The sequence below is a fragment of the Schistocerca gregaria genome, chromosome 1 (assembly GCF_023897955.1).
Source record: "Schistocerca gregaria isolate iqSchGreg1 chromosome 1, iqSchGreg1.2, whole genome shotgun sequence".
Classification (NCBI taxonomy): Eukaryota; Metazoa; Arthropoda; class Insecta; order Orthoptera; family Acrididae; genus Schistocerca; species Schistocerca gregaria.
The window spans coordinates 401654349-401675327 of record NC_064920.1 but is presented as its reverse complement, the minus strand read 5'-3'; the positions used below and the strand labels follow the sequence as shown (position 1 = coordinate 401675327).

The 20979-nt window shown below is 41.4% G+C and overlaps 1 protein-coding gene across 1 annotated transcript in view; it reads left to right on the top strand.

The window, feature by feature from the left end:
• The window catches only part of LOC126349211 (kelch-like protein 18), a 140849-nt gene that overhangs the window by 22796 nt on the left and 97074 nt on the right, over window positions 1-20979 (top strand). Inside the window, exon 3 of the mRNA XM_050002411.1 lies at window positions 4309-4449. Within this exon, the coding sequence (XP_049858368.1) occupies window positions 4309-4449 (141 nt within the window). The remainder of the gene's footprint in view (window positions 1-4308; window positions 4450-20979) is intronic.

The window sequence follows — 20979 nt, the reverse complement described above, 5'->3', positions numbered from 1 at the left end:
TCTGAAAGTGAAAGTGTGCTATGTAAAATGCAAGTGGATCCAACCTCCCCCCAAATGCCACCCCTGATTCCTGGGGAAAAAATGAAAGCTGGATCTACAGCCCCAGATGATCCATCCCAAAACCCTGCAGTTGACAAAGTCATAGTTTGATGGCATAGATCACTTGTTTCTCAGTTGTGCTGACATGTTCAGAAAATTCCAGCCAACAACAAAAGCAATGCTGAAGATGGTGCTAGCTACACTCTTCCCAAGGACAGGAAGGAGAGAGCTTGACACACCAGTTCACTCACCTGGAGTATCCACACTCTACCTCTCTATTGCAGTTTAATAATTCTTCCTGTTCCTCAACGAACAATAACATGACATTTGGCTCAGCAGATACCTTGCCAGTTAATCACAGTATGAATCCCATTGCCTCATCAACCAATGATTTGTTTGAAAATGCACATCACTTCTATGACAATTACAGGTCCCATTCTCAGTCACATTAGGTAATAGTATTGTAAATAAAACAGAAAGAAACTTCCACATGGGAAAAATATATTAAAAACAAAGATTCCAAGACTTACCAAGCAGGAAAGCGCCGGCAGACAGGCACATGAACAAAACACACAAACACACACACAGAATTACGAGCATCGATCTGCATCATCAAGTCCTCTTCCTGTGTGTCACACCTCGTATCAGACATTTTCCAACTAAGTGCAAGGACGCATCTTGGCTGATGCCTTTCATTGTTCATTCAGTCCACATTTTCATGGCATTAAGTAGTGTGGGCAACAAGGTGATATATTATGGGAAAATGAAAAACCAACTTTGCTTTATGGATGGTGTGGCGGAAACTAGAGATGGGCAAACTCCTTCATCCTTGAGAACTAGTTCACTGGTGATCTCCCTTTTTTTGGGAACCGTTCATTTTTACTTGTTCACCGTTCATTTGTGCATGGTATATGGTTGTAATGAAAAATTGAAAATTAGTAACATAGGTGACTGAAGGATGGAAGATGCCAAGAGGGGCACTTGCCTCCCACCTGGAGTACGTAGTTTTTATTCATTACAGAATTCTCACACACTTGTAGAAGCAATTTCCGTGATTCTGCAAAACCTCTCATTTAGCCAACTGTAGCGTTATGTGACTGATTGTAGTGAAATAATATAAGGTTGTGTGTGAAAAACTGGCCCCGAGTACAGACTGCTTGCCAATTATGCAGGATTTTTTGACCGCTATGAGCAGAATAGATAAACATGTAATAATTAGGTGGTGAAGAAATAAAAAATAAGCTAATGCAAACAACTACTTCAAAACAATAGATGACGATTGGTGGGTGACAGTGTGTAGTCTAGTACTCATGCCGGTTTTTCGTGTGCCACCCTGTACCACTGAAATAATACTGTAGAAGTTATCATATTCTCTTTAGAAAATTTGAGACCAGACACTCGATTATCGAGTGGAGGCTTCATTTGGTTTTAAGTCGGTCTTCCTTCTATAACAATGAACATGCTGTTTTACCTTGGATCAAAAGGGATGGAAAATGGCCACTCATGTGTGGCGTGTCTACTTCCTTTCCAATTGTAATAACAAAAAAGGGATCGGTTGCTAGGACATATTCTGAGGCATCAAGGAATCACCAGTTTAGTATTGGAGGGCAGCGCGGAGTGTAAAAATCGTAGAGGGAGACTAAGAGATGAATACACTAAACAGATTCAGAAGGATGTAGGTTGCCAAAGGTACTGGGAGATGATGAAGCTTGCACAGGTTAAAGTAGCATGGAGAGTTGCATTAAACCAGTTTCTGGACTGAAGACCACAACAACAACATTAAAAATGTGCTGTGCGTCTAATAATTTGGCCAGGGACTGTAGTAGCATTTTTCATTTGGTTAAAGACTACAATCTGGTGGATACATTTTATGCATAACCCCAAACATTGGTCTGCAATTTATTAACAATGTTTTTATGTCATACATTACCATACACTCAGCTCATAGAAGTATTTATTAACTGAAAACCTTGTGGTGTAAAAAGGCATATTATTTCACTTACATGTACTGAATGTTATACACTAAGGTTGTGAAATACTTGAAATGAAGTGACACCTTTAAATGCTACTTGTATATGTACAAATAACAAATGAATCTCTGTTGTTGGTTCCTCTTAATGTGGACTAGCCTTTCTATGGCAAGAAAACGAATATAAGTTTGGAGAGGATCTGATTGTTTTACTGTCTGAATATTCAGAATTCACGATTCCATGGATTCTTTTACGTAGCAGAAGTGTTGGAATGAAAGTGTTATAATCTGCTGTGGATGACAGTACTTCCATTTGACTATCAAAATATGTTCAAAGCAATTAACAAGTCTCATTTGATGGCATCACGTAACAACTTTTCTGTGTGCTATGGCATATATTTGAAAAAAAAAAGGAAAGTTGGTTACAAGTGTTACACCCCATCAGCTTGGAGGTCATCGGAGGTGGAACATTAATATGGCTTGGACAAGAATGAGGGAGTGGATTGGTTGTGACCTCAGCGAAGGAACTGCCAAAGGTCTTGCCACAGAAGTAACACTGGTTCCTTTCAGATCACCAAAGACAGTGCTGTAAGGCTTGGCTGGTACTTGGATGGGTCACCATTTGGGTCTGCCAAGTGCTGTTGGCAAGTGGGGTGCACTTGGCTCTTGCGAGGCCAATTGAGGAGCTACTTGATTGAGAAGTAGTGTCACTCGTCACAAAAACTAACAACAGCTGGGAGAGAGTGTGCTGACCATATGCCACTCCATATCCTTATCAGATGATACCTAAGGTCTGAGGATGACATGGCATATGATCGGTACCATTAAGCCTTCAAAGTCTGCTGATATGTAGTTTCTTTTGTTTTAATGAAGGAAGTATAAGCGAACTTACGTGCAACGATTCATGAAAAATGATAGGTTGACACTATGGGAGTTAGAACCTACTTGCTCTTAAGTATGACTTAACTGCTGTGACATCAGGCCTGGTGATCCATTGGTATAGAAGGTTCCTGGAAACCACGCACCACAGATTTTTTCAGCCAGCCCTTAACCTAGCCTTCCCCTCGCAGCTATGCGAAGATTCACTAGAAATAACAAGTGGATCAGATTCCATGTCACTCTGTATGTCTCTTTTTGCCAAGGGATGGCTGCAGTTTGTCAGGGTCACACAAGTTCCTCCCCCGCCCCCTCTTCCTCCCCCGCCCCCTCTTCCTCCCCCGCCCCCTCTTCCTCCCCCGCCCCCTCTTCCTCCCCCGCCCCCTCTTCCTCCCCCGCCCCCTCTTCCTCCCCCGCCCCCTCTTCCTCCCCCGCCCCCTCTTCCTCCCCCGCCCCCTCTTCCTCCCCCGCCCCCTCTTCCTCCCCCGCCCCCTCTTCCTCCCCCGCCCCCTCTTCCTCCCCCGCCCCCTCTTCCTCCCCCGCCCCCTCTTCCTCCCCCGCCCCCTCTTCCTCCCCCGCCCCCTCTTCCTCCCCCGCCCCCTCTTCCTACCCCGCCCCCTCTTCCTACCCCGCCCCCTCTTCCTCCCCCGCCCCCTCTTCCTCCCCCGCCCCCTCTTCCTCCCCCGCCCCCTCTTCCTCCCCCGCCCCCTCTTCCTCCCCCGCCCCCTCTTCCTCCCCCGCCCCCTCTTCCTCCCCCGCCCCCTCTTCCTCCCCCGCCCCCTCTTCCTCCCCCGCCCCCTCTTCCTCCCCCGCCCCCTCTTCCTCCCCCGCCCCTCTTCCTCCCCCGCCCCCTTCCTCACCCGCCCCCCCTTCCTCACCCGCCCCCCCTTCCTCACCCGCCCCCCCCTTCCTCACCCGCCCCCCTCTTCCTCACCCGCCCCCCTCTTCCTCACCCGCCCCCCTCTTCCTCACCCGCCCCCCTCTTCCTCACCCGCCCCCCTCTTCCTCACCCGCCCCCCTCTTCCCGCTTCCCGCCCCCTCCCCGCTTCCCGCCCCCTCCCCGCTTCCCGCCCCCTCCCTCTTCCCGCCCCCTCCCTCTTCCCGCCCCCTCCCTCTTCCCGCCCCCTCCCTCTTCCCGCCCCCTCCCTCCTCTCTGCCCCTCCCCTTGGCCCTCTGCCTGGACCTCTCCCTCTCCCTTTGCTTCACCCTCCCTCTCCCCCTCCCCTTCCCCCTCCCTGTCTATCCTCTCCCTATCCCCCTCTCCCTCTGCCTCGCCCTCTGCCTCTCCCCCTCCCCCTCCTACCTCCCTGTGCATACATGTGTTATCGATTTTTTCTTATGCTTGAAATGTGTTGTTCTATCAGCGTGATTGCTTATAAAAGAATTGACAGTATTTAACTATTAATGATAGTTCCCTCTTTCAGGGCACTCGAGGCACTGGTTAATTTTGCATATAGTGGAAGAGTTGTCATTGACAGCAACAATGTGCAGTCTTTAATGGTTGGTGCATCTTTCCTTGCCCTACACAAAGTTAGAGATGCATGTGCTGACTTCTTAAAACGGCGGTAAGTATTTATGTGAATGTGTGTTCCTGTGGCATCCCTGTAGAAATAAGAAAATGGCAATACAGATATTGTCAATTCTGAAAATTCTTTTACAACTCATTTTTTTTCTTTCTTCAAGTAAATTTGTATTGTATTACATTAGAGCACCTATAAAGCAACATGTAGAATACTGGGTAAATAAGATGGCACCTGACCATTTCTCTGTGTTATTGCGAATCTTATTCCTGTTTCATAACTTGTATAGAAAATCCATTCATACCGATCTATACTGGGAAGCTGTCCATACACTGTTCTTTGGTCTGGCACGCACTTCCTGAAAACGTAAAAATTCAGTGTGAAATTTTGCACTGAATATTGAAACATAATATAGAAATGGCTTCAACCCTCCACAGATGTGTCAAGAACTCTCTGAATGACCTATAGAAAGAACGCACCATTTACCATCAAAAGCTGCATCATAGACCATAAGGTGCAAACCTGACTTTGCCAGCAAATTACTCAATATGTTGTTTGTGATAAGTAGATGGGAAGTTCAAATTTGTGATAACATGATTAATAAAGAAGAAATCAAGATTGAATTCTTTCAAGGACTACTAGGAAACAAAACAGGTGGAAGAGCATCTGTAAATTTAGATATTAATGAATGTAGATGAGGAACTGCTGATTCTTTAGCTACAAGAAGTGTTCGAACAGGCACAGAAATAAAAGGGAAAAAGGGAATATATTTCATAACTTTGAACTGAAACTTTAGGTAATATACTGACTTCTTAAAAAGTTCAGGGGAATGCCTCTAGGTATAATTGTCAGCGACAGCTGATGTTTTGCATACAAACTCTAACCATTCTAGAAGCACAATGATTATACCTTGTGAGTTTCTCAAACGTACTTCATAAATTTCTTGCCTGACTTTCATTTTGGGTTGTGCACAGTATCACTTTTTATCTGTAAAAGAATGAAAAGGAAATTGCTGACGAGCGTTTAAAAAAGGAACATTAGCTACAAAACCCCTTTTTGAGAAATGCGTATTGTAGGAAAAATATATGAAGGGAAACTACTCCATTTGTGCTGTTGTGTAAGGGAAATGGAAAAATCTTTTATTGTAAAGAAACCGATGTATTGCATGCAGTACAAAAATCTCTTTTGAGTGTAACTTTTTTTACTGCACATTCCACAAAACAATATCAATGGCTGTTACATCTAGAGAAGAGTATGTGGACAAGTTTAATCAGTAAGCATCAAAGAATGGGCTGTTACTGTCTCCTGGAAATGCTGTTGTTGTGAAATTGTTTGCTTTGCTTTGGCAGAAAAGTTTTACTTAGTCACCAAATCATGATTTCATTTCCAAATTACAGGCGATAAGTGTTGTTATTGTCAGTTGTAGTCTTTAAGAAAAGCTGTTGTCTGTTTAAATCTAATAGACTACCAGTTGCAGATAATTTCACCCTTCAGACAGATGTTTCAATAAGATAGACTTTTAAACATTGGAACAGACATCAGTAACTAACACCCAAACTCTAACTACTCAAATACTAAACATTAAACTAAACATTAGCAATGCATTTTGTTTGGATTATTGAAGCCTGCTAAGCAAGTAAGGTGACAAGAATTTTTCACTTCAAGGAGAGGAAAAGCCAAAGAGAGAGATAAATGTTACCTCGCATTAGTCTTCTTCCATCGATCCTGAGGAAAGGGATCTCTGGGCTGTGAAAAAAATAAGTGACTTTTAAACCTGGTCAGCAGCTGGCTGCCTCAGAGGGTAAGTCAGCACTGATTGTAACATGGAGCAAATAACATGGCCACTACTCTGTCTGGCTATCTGCACAAAGTGGTAACATTGTATACTGTGGTAGTTCCTGGAGAAATCCCTTTCCCCTTTTTGACTTTTCGTGCTATGTCTATGCGCCTGTTCTAGTGGTAAACAGCGTAACATCCTAGTGGAATGTCTTGCGGTCAGAACAGCTAGGTACCGAATTTTTTTGAGCACCTTTTGTCTGAGTGCTATGAAGCCCTGAGTGTAGTGGTTTGCATAGCTACAATATATTTCACTTTCTGTCACACCGGTAATAACAGCTTGGTCCCATAACATTTTTGCAACTACTAGGGTGCCTAATTGCTGTTGCAGAGATTTAGCACAGAGGAACTACATCCACTTTGTAATTATTCCCCTGACGTACGGATCCTATGTGATGGAAAAAACTCAAATTTGTGTCATTGGTGGTCGAGTCAGAGTTCTTTGGAGATGTTTGCATGGGAAGAAGCTTGGTATTCACATTGCAGACATCTATGACCATTAATTAACCCAGTTTATTGAATTGGGCTTGTGAGAATTAATATGTAAAGGTTGTCTTCAAATTTCGTTAAAGGATTCCTTGTACTAATGTGCAGCTCTGTTAAATAAAATGGACCGCATGACCTAGAGTGCACTGGTCTGCATTGTGACTAGAACTGAAAACTCTCACTGCCCTTGCATCATAAAACACACACTGAGCTGACAAGATGCTGCTGGGAGCTGATCTGTCTCACCACAGTAATGGTTGCTGAGCTTTGTAATGCAACATAATAGATAAGGACAGTTGTTACTTTTGTGAAGCATGGCAGTCATGGATTGCAAAAATTAAATTGTCTCACATGAGGGTTATGCAGTGTAACTCATTGAAGTGGTAAGGGAACATGAAGTGATTTTAGCAGAACAATTCAGAACCCCATGCAAAGTAAATGCACTGTCACAGGGTTGCCAAATATTTGAAAGTGTGCTGCCAAGTCTTACCCGTATTAGGGGCAGCTATGTAGCAAAATGCTTGTGCTCATCTTATACGGTCTCTCAGAGGGGAGATGCGAGTATATTTGGTTATGCTGCATTATCTTCTGATACTTTCAGGTCCATCTGTATGTAAGGCATTTAATTATATTTAATTTAGTGTTCTTCATTTTTCAAGCCATCCGATATGGATGGGGGTTGTTAATGCCGGTGTTGTATAATTTCAGCACAGTGGTAGCAAAGCAAGTGGTATTAGTTTCTACTTGTGCCGTGTATTGCATGTGGAATATTGAGGTGCATAATTTTCCTTCTTAATTACAATTTCCCGAAAATACAAACAAATACAAACCCACTTAGACAGCTTCCAACAAAAACTTATTTCAGTGGAATAAAAGGTAATTGGAAATCAACCTTCCCCCACATGCCATGAAACAGTAAGATCTAAAACACTTTGCACCTCAAAATTGATTGTGTCTACGTGAAGTCTTAGGCCACATACAAATAGAATTTCACAACTAGCACAAGAAGACAGGAGCTTGTTGGTGTAGATGGAAGAAAGAAGAAATGAAGTTAACTAATTATTCAATGCCATGCAGTAATGAATTCATTTGGGAATTCAGAAGATAAGAAACTGAGAATTATGTTTATTAATACTGAAACTAAACTGTAGATGTGGGCAATGTGAAATTCTGTGCTTTCCTATGTTTTTCACCTTGAGATCTATAAATATAATGCATTTAACTAGCCTGTTCACTGTTTTGTAACATTCCTTTCTTGTCTGGTCCCTAAATGACTAAAAGAATTCAGACCCATGTCACTGAAGGAAGGCTCCTTTGTATCTTTCTAGTGACATTTTTTTGTGTGTTGTTGTGTGGTACCCGCAAAACAGACCGCTATGCCTGCTCCCACGAGTATTGGATTGAGGGTTCCAGGTTTACAGATTGTGTAGGGTACCAGAAGGTTTACAAATTGTATTCGAAATTGAATGTCACAAGTGGGACACAGACTTGTAAACCCAGAATTTCCAAGTTAGTTTACATAGCTGTGTAGATAAAAGCAAGAAGAAACTCTAATTTATCCATTGGTACAATTCATTAAAACAGTAGCAGAACAGTATTGTGAGACATAATCTTCCATTTTCAGTTGTAACACTATAACCAGCAGCTGAACAAATGTTAAACCATGATTGTGGTCGCAAATTTGTAGCTGTCTGTAACAGTGGCAGGGTCCATACTACATATTCAATAGTTGAGTAATATACTGTGACATAAATTTATCTGTCTTCACGGTGTTAAATTAACAGAAATTGTTGCAGGGTTCTGCCTGCATCACCGGCCTCCCATTGTCATTATTGGGCTTTTCCTGCTGCCCTGGAAATGACACGCCATTGTAAATGAGCTTCTTCTGCATGATGAAACATCCAGCGTTCCATTCCTCTTGACTGACTGGTCATGTGCATTGGTACCAAGTAGGGATAGGAATGCTCTTGTGAGTGAATAAATAACAGTAATAATATTAACAATAACAGTCTAATAATGAATGAAATTTATTGCATTACAGGAGGAGGCTGGAGATTACAAATAAATAAAAATAGGCTGATTGTCCAGTTGGCACAATGCAAAGGATTTTCCTCACATTTTATTACTGAATTCCATTCTGGTTATATGCAGAGAAAAAAGAAAAAAAATTGAAGCGATACACATTGGTAGCCCAACAAGATCTGAATCAGCAAACTACCCTTCTCTTAGTACATGAGATCAGCATGGCACCATTGAGGGGAAAGCGGGGAATGGAAAATGAGGGGAGCAATGAAGGGGAAAAGACCAGTTGGTGTGTTGGCAGAGTGTGACGCACAGTGATGGTTAGGGGACATAAAGTAAGAGGATGTGATAGGACAGAGGGGGCGGAAACTGTTTGACAGAGGGTGTAGGGACAGTAGCTTACTGTAGTTTGAGGCCAGAATGATTCAGGGAGCAAAAAATGTGTTGTAAGGATAACTCCCATCCATGCATTTCAGAAAAGGTGTGGATAGATGAGAGAATCCAGATGGATGAGTTTTGAGGCAGCTGTTGAACTCAGGCATGTTGTGATCAGCTACATGTCATGTCACAGAATGATCCACTGTGTTCTTGGCCACTGTTCACCAGTGGCCACTCGTTCTGGTGCATTACAGGTTGCTGGCCATACCAGTATAAAAGCCTGTGAAATGACTTTAGCAGAACTGGTATGTGACATGGCTTCTTTCTCAGTTCGCTCAATATCTTATAGGGAAGGATGAGTCTGTGACAAGGCTGGGAAAGGAAGTGCTGCATGGGTTGATTGGGCAGGTCTTACACCTGGGTCTTCAATAGGGAAACGATCCTTGTGGCAAGGGGCTGAGATTGGTAGTGGTGTGGGAATCGACCAGGATATTGTGTAGTCAGGTGGGCAACAGAACACCACTTTTGGAGGGGTGTGATGGGCCTTGGGTAGGATGTCCCTAATTCCAGAGTTGATGATAGATAATCAGAGGTCCCGAGTTCGAGTCTCGGTCCGGCATACAGTTTTAATCTGTCAGGAAGTTTAATAGATAATCAAAACCCTGACAAAAGATGTAGTTCAGTTATTCCAGTCCAGGTTGGTATCAGGTGATGAAGGGGTACTCATTTGTAGCTGGTTCTTGGGGATGGTGGGAGGATTGGGGGTGTGTGGGGGATATGGCCCAGGAAACTATTGGCAGACTAGATCTGGAGGGTGCTTGTCTGCGAAGGCCTTGTGAGACCTTCAGCATTCTGGGCGAGGATGTGTCTCTCACTGCAGATATGCCATCCCTGGGTGTAAAGGCTGTGTGGGAGGGGTTTTTGGTGTGGAAGTGACGGAAACTGTCAAAATGTAGGTACTGTTGTTGGTTGGTGCTCTTAATGGGGACAGAGGTGTGGATAGAGCATTCAGACAGGAGGTTGGATTGAGGAGGACCAGCTGAACCAGAGGGGAGAGAAGGCATTGAGGTTGTGAAGGAAGGAGGATAGGGCATCTTGTTTCTGAGTCCAGGTTACGAATGTACACTATGTGATCAAAAGTATCCGAACACTCCCAAAAACATACGTTTTTCACATTAGTTGCATTGTGCTGCCACCTACTGTCAGGTATTCTATATAAGCAACTACCAGCATGGGACTAAACTAAACTAAACTCCGCGGTACTCACAGACTTCGAATGTGGTCAGGTGATCAGGTGTCACTTGTGTCATACGTCTGTACATGAGATTTCCACACTCCTAACATCTCTAGGTCCACTGTTTTCGATGTAATAGTGAAGTGGGAATGTGAAGGGACTCGTACAGCACAAAAGCTTAAAGGCCGACCTCATCTGTTGATTGACACGAGACAGCCGACAGTTGAAGAGGGTCGTAATGTGTAATAGGCACACAGCTGTCCAGACCATTACACAGGAATTCCAAACTGCACCAGGATCCAAGTCCTATGACAATTAGGCAGGAGGTAAGAAAACTTGGATTTCATGGTTGAGCGGCTACTCGTAAGCTACTCATCACGCCGGTAAATGCCAAATGACTCCTTGCTTGGTGTAAGCAGTGTAAACATTGGGCGATTGAACAGTGCAAAAACGTTGTGTGGAGTGATGAAACACAGTACCCAATGGGGCTATCCGATGGCAGGATGTGGGTGTGGCGAATGCCCGGTGAATGTCATCTGCCAGTGTGTGCATTGCCAACAGTAAAATTCAGAGGCAATGGTGGTATGGTGTGGTTGTGTTTTTCATGGAGGGCGGCTTGCAGCCCTCGTTCTTTCGCATGACACTATCACAGCACGGCCCTACATTGATGTTTTAAGCATCTTCTTGTTTCCCCACTGTTGAAGAGCAATTCGAGAATGGCAATTGCATCTTTCGACACAATTAAGCTCCTGTTTGTAATGCACGGCCTGTAGCGGAGTGGTTACATGGCAATAACATCCTTGTAATGGACTGGCCCGCACAGATTTCTGACCTGAATCCTGTAGAACACCTGTGGGATGTTTTGGAACGCCGACTTCATGCCAGGCCTCGCCGACCGACATCAGTACCTCTCCTCAGTGCAGCACTTGGTGAAGAATGTGCTACCATTCCCCAAGAAACTTTCCAGCACCTGATTTGAACGTATGCCTGCGAGCGTGGAAGCTGTCATCAAGGCTAAGGGTGGGCCAACACCTTAGTGAATTCCATCATTATTCATGGAGGGTGCCATGAACTAGTAACTCTTTTTAGCCAGGTATCCGGATACTTTTGATCACATGGTGTATCTTCAGTGAACATGAACCAGACCAGGGGTTTGGGGTTTTGGAAGGCCAGGAAGATTTCCTCTATACAGATCATAAACAGTCGTGTCATTTACCCACTCTACTGTAGTTATTGCACAGGTTTTTGTGTTTTTATCACCACCAACCATCTCACCACCATAATGAATGGTCACTGCCAAATGGTGGCTAAGAGCAAGGTGGACCAGCCTGTGGCTCAAAATGCAGCTGAATATAATATGTTTGATTTCAGTGGCTATTAAACAACCTGGGCTATCTGCAATCTCCTCTCCATCATCAACTTTTCTAACTGCACAGCCAGGAGTTATCCTTATAACACATTTGCCACTCCTGAAATCATCCTGGCCTCAACTTATGGTACACCCTCACCCAACAGGTTCACCCTCTGTGTCCTGTCATCTCCCTCATTGTGTGCTGCTCTCTGCCATTGCCTCCACCAGTCTGTTCCCCTTCCATGCTCATCTTCTTTTCTGCTCCCTGTTCCTCCCTCCCCACTCCCTCCCCCACAGTCTCACGACTCTGCACCTGCCAGCCATGTTCTGTCACCATCTAGTCCTGCACACTCAGCCAGACTGCACTAACTGCTCCCCCCCCCCCCCCCCCCCCCCCCCGCCCCCCCACAAACCTATACCCTAGCTGCCCTTCCCCCTTTGCCATCCCCTTCCAGATTCCTGCTTCCCTACAACATGACACAGTTGCTCTCTGGCAGAGTGGCCAGAGATAGCAGTCAAGTGTTCCTGTGGTGTGTTTGCTTTTGGAAATATGTGTTTTTCTGAAAAAGTCTTTGGCTGAAAGCTCAATGTGTAACAGTCTTTTCATTGTGCCCATCTGCAACTCAATGTGTCATGTTTACAGTGAATAGTAATCTTATTCATAATATTGTTTATATTCCATCCCGGATTTCCATTATTTAGACTAATAAATTAAGGATGCTTATTGCATTACAAAATAGGTAGACAAATAAAAATAAATGAAAATCGGCTGATTGTCCAGCTGGCACATTGCAAAGGTTTTCTTAGCTTTTTGTCACTTAATTCCATTTTGGCTATTTGCAGAGAAAATAGAAAAAATCTGAAGTGATGAACATTGGCAGCCCAATGATATATGAACCGACAACTACCCTTGCCTTACATTATGGACAAGCATGGGCTATTAAGCAAACGGGACACTGTTTTGTTTAGCTCTCACCATTGCACAGGTGGTAGTTAACATGAGACAGATCACAACGTGAAATACAAACCAGCTGAAATTTAAGTGTAGAATTATCTCTTTAAGGCTCAAGAATTAAATTTATGAACTGAATGACTATTCAAATTATTTCATCCGTATGAAAAGAGAACATTACAAAAATTTTGCAGGATCACTCAGCACTAGTCCAAAACTGAGTGAATGATCACAAAGTGCCAATCATTGTCAGCAAAACTGCCAAGTGTCAGCTACACTAGCAATATGAAAAACTACATGGCCAGCTCATAGTGCCCTCACTGCAATCCACAACCTACTCCAAACAGCCCTAAGGGATAGCTTCAGACAGACAGTACATTATGTCACTGAAAAAATACAAAGGAGTTGCACAGTTATCCTGTTTGGCTTGTGATGAAAGCTTTTTTGAACAAAACAAAAAAATCTGCAAAATGATATTTTCAGGAAGCTGTGAAGTACTGCGCACTATTGACCTCAAACTAACTATCTCTATGTACAGTCTTGTGTCACGCACAACTGAGATACCAGGAATACAGCCAAAATGAGGAGATACTATGGATAAAAGACTAATACATCAGTTACACAGAGTAATAAATCAAATTGTGGGTTCACGAGGAAATAATTAAATGTATGATTATTGAAGCAGAAACAAAACAGAAGAAACAGGCAAATCTGCAGTGGTGCACATTCATACACTTTTCATTTCTGGATCTGCTTTATGCAGTGCATAGTCACAGGCCTGTTCATTGCTTCTGTGATTTGTCCTGTATTGTTTCATATTGATATAATGAAAAAAATGGATTCTTGTCACTGATAGTTGCTTCGAATTTGTTAAGAGACTTGCTCATGTTTTGTTGGTGATATAAGTTTGTATTCATGAAGCAAATGACTATGGTTGATCCTGTGAGGTTGCCATTCGATATACAACATGGAGGGTCAAGATTCGTCACTTACTTATGGCAGTTAGCAGCTCCGTTTAAGTAGTAGTGAAAGGAGGTGATAAGATACAGATTTTGTAGCAAAAATGAAACTGATTTTGAAATCAGCAACTGTTTTAGAAAGTGTGCACTTTACAACTATGTAGACAAGGTACTGCTCTAGTAAATACTCTGTCATTACAAACGTAGTTGAGGTAGGTAGCTCGCTACATGAAAGGTAGGGTGGAGGTATCTCATATATGAAACATCCTTTTGGAATCAAGAACGTTTATTATACTAACCCAACGTGATTCCGTAACTGGAAATTACTGAGAATATTCTATCGAGTTGATGAGAAAAAGTCAAGAGAATGAGCAGTATCAATCAGTCCCACATTCACAAATCACTCTTATGAAAACAGAATCAGCAAGCAATGTGTATGATGTTGCAAAGTCTTGACTATGCTGGAGGCAAGAAGAATGCATTTTCATAGATGGAATCGTACATGATCAGATCTGGTGGGGTGTAATTTTCCCTCTTCTCCTGCTGATGTATATTTTGTAGGGTTTGTGGTGGGTCTTATACCAGCGCTAGCGGGAAGTTACATCCCTGGCCGATATAACTGGGCAATATTTTGCTGACTCTAATACATCGCCAGATGAAATTAGTATTAACTTTATCCTCTCTTCTCAGATTAGTTTTTTGGTGGTCGGGATCCTTCAGTGCCACCTCTCTGTCAATCCATCTGCGGTGAAGATTCCTGGAATGCTTCCGCAAGTTTACTTTACTGTGCTACTAAATAAATAGCCACACTTCTTTCAAACAGGGATATATTTTGCCCAACATTTTCACTATTTCTTTTAACAACACAACAAACAATTGCTACAGTGATACCACTCTCTTGAGTACGTTCAAAAACATCCATACATGTGTACTTCAGGACCTGAGAGAGCAAACAAAACACTGATAAAAAAACTACTGCTGTTCAAATGTTCATTGTGCCCTTGCTGTGTGTTGTTTACTCCATGGCTCTTGTTCAGGCACATGCTGCACCATGGCCCAAATGACTCCCAGATGACCAGTGGCTGCAATACCTCTTTAGTGGTCCTCTTCCCACCGGCTCCACCACTGCTCCACATTAACTGCATACAAGAAAGGAAAACACACAGTTTTCCTGTCTCACTATGTTTATCCTTATTCAACTTACTCACGAGCATCTCTTGTCGATGGCTTTCCAATGGTGTGTTGGAATGTAGTATCTTGAAACACTACATATCGTGCCACTCAGTCAAGAGATCTTGTGTTAAAGTCTCTAGCTACACAAACATTTTTTGTTAACAATTCTATTATTATTTTTATTATTATCCTATTCTTACATCTTAAAACTGCCTTTAAATAATCTCTCCAACATAACTTTTTATAATCGATAATGATCACTCGTGACTATGTCCACTTAATTACTTAACTACTTTGTACCTGTTTGGCAGATTCATTCATTTTTTCACACTTGTAATATTACATCTCATATCTTATTATTTTCTGTAATACTATGGCTAGATTTTCGAGATCACCCGAAGTATCTGAGGAACATGCATGGCAATACAAACATATTACTTGTCACTATTGTTGTTCTTAAGTTCCTTTTAATTTGTGATCCTCTTGACCTCATAATCAATTAACCATTTTCGTTTTTGATTTAAGACAATTTTACGATCTATCTACTGAAGACTTGTGAGACATTTATTCTGATACTTAGACATCCATAGCAAAGCAATATTAACCTTCTTTACACAGATAGCTCATCTTTCATTATTATACTGATTATAAACTTTCTGAGTTTCATTACATTAATATCTAACTCTTCTCTTTTTATATAACTTGACTCCTTTAATATCCCACCTTCTAAGAGTACGGACTCGTATTGCAAAGCCTTTGCGTGCAATAATGTGGAGGTATAAATTGTCTCCACCACTGCACTGAAATCCGTTCACCTCTCTACTATAAACCATTCGGAAAAACCTCTTGTTATTTATTACCAATTTTAAGAATAATCTATGAATCATCCTTTGAACAAAACTTATTCCCCCTTCCACCAAAGACCACTTCTGAGTCTCAGTACAGTAAAGTATGTGTGTTTCATTCAGTGTGGTAGTGCCCCATATTAATTCCTATTCTACTATGGTACAGGTTAATTCCCTTCTTGGGGCCCCTGCCCGCACAGTATAGGTTAGTCTTTCTTAGGTCCGACTATCTGCCTTTTATTTATCATTCCTAATTAGAGAGTACGATCCACATTTTGGATATACTTATATCTTCTATTACTGTTTCTTCTACTTTCTCCCATAATACTTTGAGGTTCTCTTTTGATTTCCATGCCTGCACTCTATTTCAGTTGTTAGGTCTTTTGATGACTACCTTCTCCATTCTTACCCAATTTATTGACAACACTTCATGTCTAAGTATTCTTAATTGCACTGTATTCTTTCTTTTGTTCTCTCTTTCCTTAAAACTCGAGCTCCAGCTAGATTACCAATTCAAAAACTTACTGTTTCTACTGCCATCTTCTATTAATCCATTTTCTGTACCTGTACCCTATCTTTCTATTTGTCATCCTATTATTATAGTCATGTCAAATACTATTTAGTAATTGGTTGCTTGTCCTCTCTCCTCTCCTAATTTATGACGTGACTAAATAGACAGATATATAAAACCTTTCTCGAGACCAGTATGTGGGTCACATAAATAGTATGCTTTCAGGAGTGGACTATCCACGATCTTAAATGGTCCTGCATATTTCAGAAAAAAATTCTGCTTTTCCATTTTAGATTTGAACTACGATGCTCTTCTTTTAACAACACAAGATTGTTTATTTCAAATGTTGGGTTTCTTGTTGACGTATTATAATTTTGTAATCTTTTACTATCTTATCTACGCAATTGATTTTGTACTACTTTGTCTAAGTTAGCACATTCTTCCTGTTCTACCTCGGCCCATTTGAAGAATTTTAATAGTGGTTCCCCTATACATTTTCTTCGTAGTATTTTTATGGTAGACAGTCCCGTAGACAAAAAGGGTAGTTAATTCAAAACCATTTGAAATTCTGGCACTAATTTTGTCCAAGTTGTATGCCTCAGTGAACAGTAAGTTCTGCATAAACTTTCTATCTCCTTCATAACTCTTTCACACAGATTTGATTTTGGATTATATTTTGATATTGTGACATGCCTTACATTCTCCTAAGCTAGAAACTCTTTAAATGATTGACTCACAAACTGTGAATAATTATCTGTTAATAATCTCTTAGGTTTTCCTACCTTTAGAAAATATTTATGCATACAGTTTATAACTATCTCTGTGTTAGCTTGTTTATTTGGATATAATGTAATATATTTAGACCAACACTCTAATAGAATGTAAATATATCTGACACCTCCGTGACTTGATGGTAATGGTCAATAAAAATCCATAGCTGTTAAATCATATAAAGCTCTAGGTATTGTAGGATACATTGTGTAATGTGTTCCTTTATTATTTTCCTTCACATTTTGACAGACTTGACATGTCCGTAGTAATCTGACAACTTTCTTATCTAGCTGTTTAAAATGCTAAAACTTTTATCATATGTTTCATACACTTCCTTATACCAAAATGCACATAACCAGAACTGTGTGGTGGTTGTAGAACAGCCAAATCCGACACTGAAGTTGAAGCCTACGTCTGCTCTTGTGATGTGTGCTGCCACTGACTGGACAATACAGCACTCTGTACTCGCGCAACTGCTTGCCACTCTGCATTGATAACTCTCGGCCGCGCAGGATTAGCCGAGCGGTCTGAGGCGCTGCAGTCATGGACTGTGCGGCTGGTCTCGGCGGAGGTTCGCGTCCTCCCTCGGGCATCGGTGTTTGTGTTCATCCTTAGGATAATTTAGTTTAAGTAGTGTGTAAGCTTAGGGACTGATGACCTTAGCAGTTAAGTCCCATAAGATTTCACACACATTTGAACATTTGATAACTCTCGCCGGATCAACGTCTGCCATATGTGTCATCCCATCAAAACAATTTTTAAAGTTTTGAACTAATTCTGTGTACTCACTGCTTGTAGTATGGGTGCACTTTCTGCTGCCACTGTCTTCTTCTTCTGTTTCAGATATCCAACAGTAAATTATAGTTTCCATTCATTGTGTGTTTACTAATCTTTCTCAGACAATTCATTCAAAAGAAGCTCTGAATTATTTTTGATTTCTTGGTACGTGCATTCTACGGCACTGTTGTTGATCGCTGGTTGCCAGGGGCAACTTCTTTGTCTTTTATTCTTTGGAGTTGTAATTCTGACTCAAATCAATTTTCTACACTTACTTGTTGCTGCAGTCTTTGTTCGCGTTTCCCAAGGTCACCACATGGGGTGTATTTTTCCCTCTTCTCCTGCTCATGTATATTTTGTAGGGTGTGTGGTGGGTCTTATACCAGCACTAGCGGGAAGTTGCATCCCTGGCCGATATAACTTGGCAGTATTTTGCCAACCCTAATACGCTGCCAGATCAACGTAGTATTACCTTTCTCTTCTCCTCTCAGAGGAGTTTTTTGGTGGTCCAGATCTTTCCTTGCCACCTCTCTGTCAATCCAACTGCGGTGAAGATTCCTGGAATGCTTCTGCAAGTTCGCTCTACTGCACTACTAAATAAATAGCCACACTTCTCACATACAGGGGTATATTTCTTTTAACAACACAACAAACAATTGCTACGCTAATACTACTCTCTTGAGTACATTCAAAAACATTCGTACATGCGTACTTTAGGACCTGAGTGGACAGGTAAAAAAACTAGTGCTGTTCAAATGTTCATTACGCCTTACTGGTGCGTTGTTTACTCCATGGCTCTTGTATTCAGGCACATGCTGCACCATGACCCAAATGACTCCCACAATCAGTGGTTGCAATACCATTTTTACTGGTCCCCTTCTCCCTGGCTCCACCACTGCTCCACATTCACTGCATACAAGAAAGGAAAACAAAGTTTTCCTTTCCCACTATGTTTATCCTTATTCAACTTACTCACGAGCATCTCTTGTTGACAGCTTTCCAATGGTGTGTTGGGATGTTTACAAATATCCCGAAAGACTACACTGGACATCCACTGTAGCACAATGTCTTGCACTACATTGGATGTTTGAATCCAATCATGCTCGATTCCATCTATGCAAATCAATTCTTCTAGCACTGAAGTAGCCAAGACTTTGCCGTGTCATAGGCATTGTTTGCCAACTCCATTGTCATAACAGTGATTTGAGGGTGTGGGAGTGATTGATCCTACTAAATTCGCTTGGCTTCTCCTTGTAAGCTCAATAAAATATTCTGAATAATTCCCACCAAAGCTATCACACTGTGTTAGTAAAGTAAACTTTTATAATTCTAAAAAGGTCATATTGTGCATAAACTACACCTACTCTCACCTTTCACATTGCAAGCTATTTACCTCAGCTACAATTTTTATGGCAATTGGAGTGTATTTGCTGCAGAATTGCCTTGTCCGGATAGTTGTAGAGTGCTTACTTTCTAAAACGGTAGCTGATTTCTAAACCAGTTCCAACTTTGTTACAAAAGCTGTATCTTATCACTTCCTTTCGCTAGTACTTTAAGTGAACTGGTAGCTGTCAAAGTAAGCAGTGAATCTTAAACCTACTTGTCATATGTCTCCTGCCAACCTTGCAGAAATAGCCATAGTCACCTGCTTCACCAAATACCAAACTACTTCATCAGCAAAACAAGAGAAAGTCTCTGATCAGACTCAAAGCAGCTGTCAGTGAGAGGAATCTATTTTTTGTTTTTTCTATTTTTTGTTTATCATCTCAGTATCAAACAAGACATGATGAATCGTGGAAGCAATGAATGAGAAAGTTACTGTGTATTGCATACGGTAGAAGGCGCGTCATTTTAGAAGACAAAAATAAAATTTGATGATTTTTGTGAGTGAGGTGGTCCAAAATTGTGCCTTTTGATGTGTAATATCCTAATTTAAAAGGTTTTTCTTAATTGATAAACATTTAGCTTGGTAAATTTGCACTTGATTATAATGCATATTTAAATTTTCAAAATAAGGGCTTAATTTAATATAAACTAAAGCAAAATTCGCTAAAAAATGGTAACAAACTCAAACAATTTTCCTTATCTTCTGTTTTTATTGTCAAACACTGAAAACACATTGTAAAAATGTAAAAAGCTTCACTCAACAATATTCATCAAATCTTGCTTCAGTTCATTCCTAGAAATCATTCTTGTGTGTGCTTCCTGGCTTTTAATATAGCCTTCTCATTTCTCAGGAGTACACACTTTGCAGGTAGCCTTTGTTCCTTGTTGCACACACCTCTTTATGGACTGTCCATGAAGTGGCTGCTTTTGAATGGGGTACTGGCTCTTGAACAAACATTTTTTTAAACAAGAAAGTGAAGGGCCTTATACTTTCTCTGACCAGTCTAGTCGATAAGTTCCAAAAGTGAAGTTGTGTATGGATTTACTATAGGTATCTTTCTAAGAGGAACATATAGGTCTCCTGGTGTATCATTATCTTCATTCCTCAATTCAGTTATCCTTTGGATCCTAGGTTGTCTTTCTTCTTGGTCTTCTGTACATTAAAGTGTCTGAAGCACCATTTTACTACATGCGAACCATTATGAACGTTGGGTTGTTTGCAAAACTATATCTGCTACTGCCTTCTTCTGGGATTTCAGGAGCTTCAGTTGATACAGAATGCTGTGAGTTCCTTCCCTCCAACAGAATTTCGATATGATCATAAACCGTCAGGGATAATAAACAGCAACAGTGTATTCCACAAGCAGTTTTAATGTCATGAAGTTGTTGCCTGTAAGGTCATGTTTTCAACGCTGTGTGTACAAGTCCTATTTCCAGTTGTTAACCACTGAGAGCCGCTTACAGAACCAATCTCTAATACTGTCATTTAGTTGGAAGTGCACTTTTCCTTGGGGCCTGAGTAGTCTCCTAACCATAAGCCTGATATGTAGAGAGATCCTTGAAAACAGTGTCGCTTATTGGAACCAGAAGCTCTGGAAAGGAAATTCTGAGAAACGAGAGATTGATTTCAAATTCTGCTGCACTATCAAGCACGTTGCCAAACTTACCACTCCACTTGCTGTGAGACAAAGTTTTTCCATCTAGCAGGTTGATTAAGTAGCTCGAAGAAGAACACGAACCAACCAGATGAATTTATGATTCAGCTTTGTCTCAACCCAATGCATGACTACTCCTTTGCAACCAGTGTCAAAATTCATTCAGTCACCACCAATAGTCTGCAAACTTTTACCAACACTGTTTTTTCTTTAAAAACTCCACAAGATGGTTATCAATA